At 43.9% G+C, this 10785-nt stretch overlaps 1 protein-coding gene across 2 annotated transcripts in view; it reads left to right on the top strand.

Annotated features, from left to right (window-relative positions):
* Positions 1-10785, top strand: part of sema6cb (semaphorin 6Cb) — a 78665-nt gene that overhangs the window by 21391 nt on the left and 46489 nt on the right. For both annotated transcript variants that reach the window (XM_031867513.1, XM_031867512.1), the window contains exons 2-5: positions 945-1059; positions 1785-1842; positions 5934-5990; positions 6407-6508. In XM_031867513.1, the coding sequence (XP_031723373.1) occupies positions 945-1059; positions 1785-1842; positions 5934-5990; positions 6407-6508 (332 nt within the window). The remainder of the gene's footprint in view (positions 1-944; positions 1060-1784; positions 1843-5933; positions 5991-6406; positions 6509-10785) is intronic.

Below are 10785 nucleotides of genomic sequence, written 5' to 3'. Positions count from 1 at the left end.
TATATATGTATGTATATACTATCTACTATCTACTGACTGGCTGTCACTCTCCTATTTAAGTAGTGCACACAGTCTCCCATTGTTTAAATGAATGTGTCCCTCCAGTGAGTTAGTGTGAGGGATAGAGAAATGACAAAAAGGAATTCAAATGCAGAAGAGAAAGAAGGAGAAATGGAAAGCAGCCGTAGTGACCGTAGAGTTCACTGTACGTCCTTCTCTTTCTCTTTGCCTCACTTCATCCTATCTGTCTTTGTCTTTTTTCCATTGTATCGCATGACAACACCGAGTCAGACTTCGATGACCTCAGAGACAGATGAGAGCTGTATGAATGCGGGTTCACCAGACGGACACATTTTCCGTTCAGATGGTTTTGATTCGTCTCCTCGTCCTCACAGACGGTCGAGACTCCTCACCAGGCGCCGTTTATTCAAATCAGACTCGACTCCTGTGACACGACCAGCTAATTTGCAACTTTGGATTCTATTTATTCCGCTGCTCATCCACCTCCACGAGTGCACATTAACATACAGTGCGTGCTCTGTATTTTTCGGCACATTTTGCCAAACTGCAACCTTGGCTTAGTGTTTCTTACACTGTGAAGGTGTCATGTTTTTTATTGCTAAGCTGCAGATTAGTTATGGATAAATGTTGAGCCTTCTTGTCCTTCTGTCTCTTTATGAGTCTGAAAATAACAACAGCTGTTTGTAAAAGCACTAATTTATGACGATTAAGAATGAATTGCATGTTTAATAAAGCAGGCCTGCATGGTGAACAATTACAGTTATATTAACAGTTAATATTAATGTATTTATGTTGATATTAATTCCCAGTATTGAATCATGTTTTCAAACCTTTGTTGAGAAGCTCAGCTAGTTATCTGGTGTCTTTTGTTACTCGAGTTCTTTAAACGCTTCTGTTTTCTCTCCTTCTTTTCCCACACGCAGCCTCCTACCTCTATCCCAGCTTCCAGGGACTCCTGTCGGACAACGACACCGTCCGCCTGGGCCTGGACTTCCAGCGGATGCTGAGGATCAACCGCATGCTCTACATCGCTGCCCGGTCAGTCGCCCCCACTCACCTGCTCGTTGTGACATTACAAATGATCTCATGTAGCTTCGTTTACGTTGTTTACTCGGAAAAAGGCTCAACAGGATTTTTCTGCTTTTTTTCTGTTGACTTGAATATACCCAAACTTATCCCAGGCAGCGCCCCCTCACCAAACCTTTCATTGTTTGCAGTTTTGGCTGAATGTCTGAAGTTTTCCCCCCGCAAACCTCTCAGCCTAATTGCACGTTGCGCCCCTCTCGATCAAGATGCCGTAGGGTTAATTATATAAAAAGTACGAGGTTGTTGTTGCACCTCCTCCGCCTATTTTTTCGTTGTGCAAAATAAATTCCTCTACAGTTGTTGGCTCGGTCTCAAACTGCAGCGCGCTCACTGCCAAGAACGCCGTCTGAAAAGGTAGAGAGATTGCTAATGTACCTAAGTGGACTTGATATTTTCCACAGCTGCAAACAACAAAGTGCATGCCTCACTTCACGAGTGATTCATACGGGTTGTGTCGACAGTTGGGGAAAGGTTTTGGCGTTGGAAGACTTTGTAGAAAAGCCAACAAACTTTACCTTCCGCCCTCTGTTGCTGGGCAGCTTTCAATCAGTCCAAGTTTTGGTGCAATGGTGGGATCGGAGGCTTTTGGAGCTTTTGCATTCAGAGCGTGTCGAGGCTGACAAAAAGAGTGTGGAGACGACCTCACTGATGGTTTCTTGACTTTCTATCTCTTTCAGGGACCATGTGTTTGCCATCAATCTTGCCACTTCGTCTGAGCAGATAATCCCACAGCAGGTAGGAGAGTCTGTCCACAGTCACCTCTGAGTCATTGTTTGATATATGGGTCCAACATGTAACCTATGACGTGTGTTTGAGTCGATGTCTATGTATTAACTGAGCAATATTTAATGTGTAATGTGTAAACACCAACAGCTTCATCAACCACGGCTGAAATAACCACTGTTACTGCTTTGTACGAGTTGTGGAAGTCCCACATACTTGGGGAAACCAAACGTGAATGTGTCTTTGTTGATAACATCATTATGTGGAGCGAGCCGTGTACACTGTATCTAGCAAGCCACGTGTTGGCTGGTTTACTGCAGCGGTGACAACACAATAAACACAGTGTCTGTCCTGTTTCATTGCAATAAACAGATAACAGCCAAAATAACTACACCGTGATGCCCATTTGTAAAAAGTCTGAATTCATGTCTCTTTGCATCTTTGTATTGACTTTGTATGCAATCGCTCCGTGCAAACAGTTTGCTCTGGAGTGTTTTATACCTCATGATCTTGACTTACCGGTAGAGAATCACCCAGCTTTATTTGTTAAATGTCAAAATAGTTTCAAGGTTTTTGTGGTCATTTAGTGTCCGATATGACTGAACGTGATATTTCTTTATATTTATGTATCGACCTCATCCTGCTCCAAAGAAGGGCTTGATGCACGGCAAGGCTCTCTGCAGACTAGTCCTGGTTGTGTGTGTGTGTGTGTGTGTGTGTGTGTGTGTGTGTGTGTGTGTGTTACAGGAATCTCTTGTGATGTTTGTACCTCATTATTGTCCTTTCTGCCCTTGCCTGCCTTTTCATTCAAGTATTAAGCAATCTCTCTTCAGACATATATCCAATACAAGTGGAGCGGGGCTCTTGTGGCTTTTTGAAGTGCCACGCTCCTTCCTATCTGAATCTCATTTGTCAAACATGATTGCACTTAAATAAAAGCCCTCCGAGGCCCCGGACTTTTGTTTGGTTGTATTTAGATTAGTGCTGAACACGGATATTCATTCTGAAAAGGCCACCGCTCCATGTCAGGGAGATCCAAACTATTGATTTGGGTCAACTTTAGAGCAGTTTATCTTTTTTTCAGTTATGTTATATGAGAACTTAGATGTTGAATGTTTTTGTATTTGCATGATGCATTTTTTTTATCCATTTACCCAAACCTCTGCCGCCTCCGGTGTGATAGCAGGGACGTGAGGACGTTTATTGAAGACTACCGTTATTCTGCTTCTTACTCTCCCATTCCTGAGACGGACTCACGTCACAGATCCATTCCTTCACTCTTTTTTTTAAACCAGCTCTTTTCACATTCTCCCCCTCACTGATCCCCCCGGTCTTGGGTAGCCATAAGTAATTATTAGTAAACCAAATGGAGCGTGGACAAGGCAGGGCCTATTACCATAATGCTGACTCGCACTGAATCGCGTCAGATCTTCACAAAGTGGCGTCAGAGACGATCCGTGCATGGGCCTGAGGACAGCGCTGAGACCACAGGGAGACGAGTACTGCTCGACAATGTTATCATTAGTGAGTTATTCCTCTATTCTGGCTCAGCTTATTGATTCTGTTGTTGTTTTAGCAAAAAAGCAGACAAAAGATGTGCAACACCATCTAAAGCCAAAGGCAACTCCCCTTAAAGGATAAGGCTGGCAATAGTTTATGTTTTATTGTTAACAAGTCTCTTGAGAAGAACAAAACCAACAAAGACTTGATCCCAACAAGTATTGCCCCTTTTGCCCTGGTGGACATGTTCCTTTATTTCCATGATCACGGCCATTGTAGTCGATGTGTATAAATCTGCGGCTAAAAACAGTCTCCAACAAACTTTTTACTTATGTTTGAATAATGTTAACTAAAATCTACAGAACACGGCTGTAGAACACGGAAACTAGCACCGCGTCCGTTCAAAACGTGCACGTTCAGAACGGGCTGACTGCTTGCCGTTCGGTATCGCTGTCTGCAGCTTTTCTGAAGAACTGCTCATCCAAACAAGTTCACGCTCGACGCCGCGCTTCCTTGGATACTGAGCAATGTGCCCGCTGAGTGTGAAGCCGATCGGATTAACGGCTGTCGAGAAAACAGAAAGACAGAAGGACAGAGACTCCTTCCACTTTAGTGAATTACGGAGCCTTTGGAAGTAATAAAACTATATATTTTAGACTTTTTCCATGTCTGCAGAAAGAGCCAACAGGCTCTGGATGCGACAGAAACGATTGCTAACACATTTAGCTATTCCAATGGTATTGTTATTAGTAAATGGAGAATAATATGCCTTATCCTTTAATGCATTCGTCATAGTGTATGTAGAGGAAATTAAATTGGTTTGAAGGTGTAAAAAAGGAAACCCTCCTCAATTAGGATGCGTGTTTTCCCGTGTAAGTTAGATTGCGTTCACCTGTTCTAAGTGGTTTGTGATGCGACTGCTGCACTGAAAGCTTTCTGATTAAATGGAAAACCAGCTCTGAGAACAGGAGAACAAGGGGCCTGTGGGACAAATTGTTTTTTTAGGAGCGTATGGTCCAAGAGGAGTGACCCCTCGGCTCCAATAAGGCATCAAAATGTATTTTACCACAGGGTGGCTTGTTGCCAGGTTGTAGTTGAGAACACCTCGAGACCAATTTAAGACCTAAACAGCCCCCCCCCCCCCAAAGAGAATTAAATGTCAAAGTTTCTCCAGTTTGTACTTTTCAGCATCTAAAGCACAGGACTTGTACTAATCCTTGATTCATGCTGCTGTTTTTCTCTTTCATTTGGTGGAAACACAAGGAGATACTGTAACATACACTACATTTAAACAATGTGCAAATATCTCCTCCAGACTCAATGTCAAGAAAGTAATAAAAAATATGCACATGTATTCAAGTCTAAGGTTAGTCGCCTATTATTATACTATACTATATATACACTAGTGCTAAAACGTTACGTTTCTACGTAACAATCTGTGGAGCTAACGTTAGCCGAGTACGTTAGCACAACATTAACTAGCGATAGCACTTCTATGCTACGCTAGCTACTGAAGGTATGCTGCTCTTGCTTTTTAATGATTGTAACAGTGTTGTTTCATCGTCTTCTATCTCTATCTACAGGCTATATGGTGGTTCACTTTAACACTGTGATCTTTAGCTTCTATCTTTGTCTTTTAAACTTGTTTTTGATAATATTCCTCCAAGGAGTGCAGTTAGTGACAGTGTGGGCTCCATGGTAGCTCTGATGGAGCAGCAGTGGGGGGCGGGGCTTATCGAAGGCTTAATTGGCATTAGAAACTCGTCTTCAATATCCAAGGAGTTCCTTTAAGCTCCGACTACAAACTAAAAGATCCCCCGTCGCGCTGCCGGCCCATAATGCCCAGGTGTTGCTCCATCACTTGAGTGAGACGTCAAGCTTCCTGTCTGCTCAAACGCTGTCGGGAGCTGTTGGCAAAAGAATGATGTGGAACTGAAGCAGGATGTTACCCAACAGCCAGCCTCCTCCGGGGTATTTATGAGCTCTGAGAAAATCCTGGTCTGTAAATCACCCGACAATTGAACGGAGCACATTGAAGTAGTCGGAGCCTGTTAAACAGGTCGATGGATCTTTTTTCCATAGTGGCCCACTGGATGACCAGCGCTGATACATGGAGTGTGTTTGTGTGCGTGTGTGTGTGTGTGTGTGCGTGTGTGTGTGTGTGTGTGTGTGTGCGTGTGCGTGCGTGCGTGCGCGTGTGTGTGTGTGTGTACCGCGGGCAGAGCTTCTGTCCATCGGGTTAATTAGGGCTAATTGACTGCTCCTCATATAGACTGTGAGGCGATGCAAACATCCTTTGATTCCCAGTGTTTGTGTTCTGTTCTCACAGATCCAGGTATATTTTTGCAGAGTGATTTTTTTCAATTTAATATTTTATCACTGTCGAACCACAATGTTTAGCTTCCCACTGACGAGCTGTGCAGGCATCCCTCATGTTTATCCGTTTGTTTGTTGTTGTGTTTTTCCACGACAGTTTATTGAAGTTAATGAGATTTTCATCACAGCTGTCTCGTAATAGCACTTGAACGATCGGGAGCAACCGGGATGGTGAGAAACAGCTTGTCTTTGAGCTTGACAGTTGGCTGTCTTGTTCATTTTTTCAGAAGCTGACTTGGAAGACGAAGGATGTGGAGAAGTGCACCGTGAGAGGGAAAAACAGCGTGAGTATTATCTCCCAGACACATACACATCTTCCTCATCCACATCTTTTTCTTTTTTTGTTTTGCTTTTATTTTCTCAGTCCTTCGCTTCCTGCACAGAGAAGATTTGCAATAAGCAACGGTGTGCAGGTGCTTATCAGAATCGGTGTGCGCATCCATCAGGAGGCGACAGACTGGGGCGTTTTTGGCGTAGCGTTTCCCCTCCCCAGAGCTGCATTATAAACCACAAAAATCAGCCTGGGGATTACGATAATGACTGTAAAACAGAGAGAAGGCTGTATGTGCGTGTCAGCCAGTGGAATGCACATCCACCTGCTGCAAGTCCTGCTTTGGTTCTGTCGTTGGCGTGCCAGTAGCCAACGAGGACCTGCTTCCTGACGCACAGTAACATCAATCTGTTTTCTTTCACCCGACAGGACGAATGTTACAACTACATCAAAGTGCTGGTGCCACGTAACGACGAGACGCTCTTCGCCTGCGGCACCAACGCCTTCAACCCCACCTGCCGTAATTATAAGGTAAGATACCAGATCATATTACAGGACAGCTGTTATGAGATGTGTGTTGTCCTGTCCTTGGGTGCAGCCTCTGGTTGTACTGTTACTCACGGAAACCACAAACTAAACTCGTGTCACATTAGCGCCAAGACAGTTTATTGTGACAGGTTCATTATCTGGGATGTCGGGTCATAAACGCACATAAACACGGATGAGCGAGGTTCACACGGAGCAGATGTTTTATGTATTAGTGCAAACTGAAGTCACAGTGTTGCACATTCAGACTGGGACACATGCATGATTATGAAATATTCAGTCCAAATTGTAATAATTGTGAAAATAAATATATATATAATAAATATTATTTGTTTTTTTATACATTTTTTTGGTGAGGATGCCCTTAAAGTTGGTTAGTAAAAAGGTTAAATATTTTACAGTTAAATAAAAAAGTTTGCAAAAGATTATAGCATAATATGATCACTTTAAAATAGTATTTATTTATATAAAGAACTGGCCAGTGCATGAAAAACAATATTTCTGCCTGTCGTGTCTCGCCTAAAGGAGAAATAAGGTCAGAAAAACATAAACATGATAAGAAGCTGCATTACAGAACATTCTTCCTGCGCTGCAGTAATGTTCTGTTCATCGCACAACACTCTTCAGATTGAATACATCTGTGAAAAGCTTTCAGAGCCCGGACAAAGATAGCATCTCGTAAACACGGCTTTGGAAAAGGACATTTAATATGAAATCACACGTTCACAAACACTGGTCACACAAGGCTGAAGGCAGCGTTTTGTCGGCTGTGAGAGAAGAACAGCCAGCGCTTCAATATGTGTTTTCAACGGTGACGCAACGCACAGCTGACGGGTCAAACTGCAGCCGCGTGTGTGTGTGGGAATAACTGGAAAATGACTAAACGCATATAAAAAGGGGAGCAATCATGTCAGACTGAGACACCGAGCAGCTCGCGCTGTTCACTGTGGATGTTGGTACATTTGGGTTTTTTACGTAGCCGTGTGACTTCAAACGCTTTCTGTTGGCGGAATAATTTGTTTGCTCAACAAGACGAGAGAGCAATCTGTTGACAGAACACAAGATGTGCTGATGAAGGCAATAATGCAACCGACAAAGCAGAGGGAGGAGATGAAATGAGAGGGAGGAAGTGAGGAGGGTCAAGAGACTAACCTGAGGCAGCAGACTGCAACGATGAATAAGAAGTGAAAACATACTTCAGAAACATTTGTTTTGAGGAAGATGCAAAAGTCGAGCTTACAGTTCGAGGTCCGTGGAGGAAAAGAAGCCGACGTGACATCACGGGTTCGGACCGTGATTCACAGCGGGCCATTAGAGGAGGAGGGGGCACGAGTCCCACAGCAGCGACTGTAAATCTACCAGTGTGGGGGAGACGCGCTGTTAGAAGTCCAGAGGGGAGCGGAATAAATCAAGACTTTACATTTCACTTTTTGTCCAGTGCGCTGACCTGAGAACTGACTGAGTGGTTCATATCAAGGAGTCATTTCAAGGTTTACGCGGTGAAGAAAAGGATTCACACGAGCATTGCAGCTGTTGAGTCATTTTGTATTGTTGCCACTCAATCCAGGGTCAAATCTCTGAATCAGATGTGAGTCTTTGGTTTTGTCCTTGACAAAGCAGCTATAATAGAAAGTGTTCCACAATAGCAACAACAACAACAACAACATCATCAACAGCACAATTATGTTTAAAGGGCATTGAATACAAATGGAAGCAATTAACTGTCTAAAAGATGAAAAATGAATGAAGAGATAATATAATTTAAGAACAAACTAAATTAATGAAAATCAATGGAATGGCATTTAAAAAACAAATTAAAACAACAATGAATAAATAACAGTGTTTCCCCCAAGCAGACAGCAAGCAGAGGCATCCAGCTGTCACTCAAAGAGGCCACGCCCCTATTCACGCCTAACTTTGAGCCTTGATATCATTTAAACGGTTAAGTTACAAAGAATCAAATCACGTACAGTCATGAACGGGGATATTATCCATAGAGACCAGAACCGTTTTTGTTCTAGTTATGGCTGCTATGCTATGATTGGACGATCACGGTTTCGGGGGTGGGATTAAGCGAGTGGGATCAGTTGATCACATTGACTTATTGTCCCAGTCTAGTCCGGGAGCTTCTGAACTAAATACAACATCTGAAGAGACCGACGGTATCTGGAAAGTCTTCTTCAGGGATCCATGAGGTCTCAGGTGTCATAGAAGACCTGCACAGTGTCATCGCTCAGCTAGTTCGTCCGAAGCTTCATGCTCAGGAGGAAGATGGATGTGTTTAAAGAACGGCACACCGACTTACATCTAACCATCATCATCACTCTGCTGCAGAGAGGCTGATTTACACACAACACAGATTCTTTCCTTGTGCCCCCCCCCCCCACTCCCCTCGTCTTTTTCCCCTGGTCTGGGAAAAAAAGAAAAAGTGCCAGAGATGACTATCCAGGCAGCTGGGGGAGGGAGGGGGGGGGGAGGAAGTGTAAATCATATCAAGGAATCTGCCTCTGGGACTGCGGAGGACGAGAGGGGATTGAGCGAGAGGCCTGTGTGTTTGGTCAAAGACACGAATGAACGGCCAGCCATGAACGCACGGCCTCACCGAGCAGACAGCCGAGACAGCCTCTTGTGTGGACGACAGAGTCTTCAACGCGCGGCCGACGTGCAACAAAACCTCTGAAGTGTCAAATCCACGTCCGTCCTCATCTGCCCACCGGGGTAACGATTGTCGAAGCCTTCAGTTCTCTCTGACTCCTGAGGTCTGCCGTTTCACTTCAAACCATGTCAGTCTGCGGGCGAGAGGTCCGGTCAATACGCGGGTCAATAGTCACATTCAAAACAGGATTTCATTTAATTTTGAAGAGCGTGACTCTGATTACTGATTGGAGAGCGAGTGATGCTCGTAACCAACGTTTATTTCTCTTTCTACCAACGATGATATTTCACTTGAATATGTTTTTCTTGATTTTATTCTCCTGGGTTCAAAGTCACATTGCTGGAGTTTATTTTGGAGGAATACCACAGTCCTTAAACTAATTAAATGAATAAAATATATAATCTTATAGGCATTGGTCAAAGAAAATAGCCGGACCAATTATAAAGCCTGACTGCCACGACAAAATCATTCATATTAGGTGTTTAGATGTGTCCCTCTGATCAAAACATGTCCATTAGAAGTCACAACTTCTCTCGGCCACATGTTGTTTCTCACTCCTCCTCGCGTGTCTGCTTCCTGTTGTTAAAGCCAAACTGTAAATCGCATTAAAAACACTTTTAGCCTTTTGGACCAGAACGGCCCGAGAAACACAATCCACCGCAGCAGCGACACAAAGCCCAGCCTCTGTCTGAACAATAAGTGAACACTTGGCAGGAGCGATATGTAGGGCAGAGCTGTTGTGTTGGATTGCGTCAGGTTCGGAGGTGTAAACACGGAACCCTTTGAGAAGCCGGAGCGTGTTTGAGCACATGTCTCGGGGCATTTGTGCAGAGTTCACGCAGCAAAGTTCTGTGGTGAAGTTCTGGATCTCCTGTTTTCTTCTTCTCTGGATAATTGTGTTGTCACATGAACACAGAGCAGCCGCTAACTACTACCTACCGACCGAGGGGGTGATGAAAGCAAAGGAAACGTCGTCCACGCTGACATTTACAAAAACTGATTTGTGCCTCGTGTGTCAGATGGAGTATTATTATTATTATTATTATTATACAAAAAAAGTTTAAACAAAACCGAATAGTTCAAACAGTGTTTGTTGACGTCAGCTGAGTCAAATTTGGACAAAAGAAATCAGTTTTTACACCAAACAGGGTGTAAATGTAAGAATCCCCCCCCCAATCTCCAGTCTGTTGGCAGGCGAACAATGGAAACATAACCACGATGACGTAACACTAAACAAGACACGTCAAGCAAAATGATGCACCAACCAAGACTAACTAAACTGATGATCCTTATTTGATGTGATTAAGTGAAAGAGAGTTCCTCGCCCTGATCGGGTTGTATAAGTGTTTCCGTTATTGTGTCCACGTGACCTTTGTGTTTCAGGTGAAGTTTTTCGGTCTTTCACAGAACAACAATAGAGAACGCTGCTCGCGTCTGACGCAGCGACACAGCATCGTATGAACCAAGCTGTGTGTTAATGAGCTGTTAGTGTTTGTGTCAGTCGCCTTGCTGCAACAGAGGCTGTTGAATCCATGCGCTCAAACTCCACACACTCACACACACTCACACACACACACACACACACGGCTGGGCTTCGCCCACCGTC

Source organism: Anarrhichthys ocellatus, unplaced genomic scaffold (assembly GCF_004355925.1).
Source record: "Anarrhichthys ocellatus isolate YVR2014 unplaced genomic scaffold, GSC_Weel_1.0 scaffold39, whole genome shotgun sequence".
Classification (NCBI taxonomy): Eukaryota; Metazoa; Chordata; class Actinopteri; order Perciformes; family Anarhichadidae; genus Anarrhichthys; species Anarrhichthys ocellatus.
This window is presented reverse-complemented; position numbering and strand designations above follow the sequence as displayed.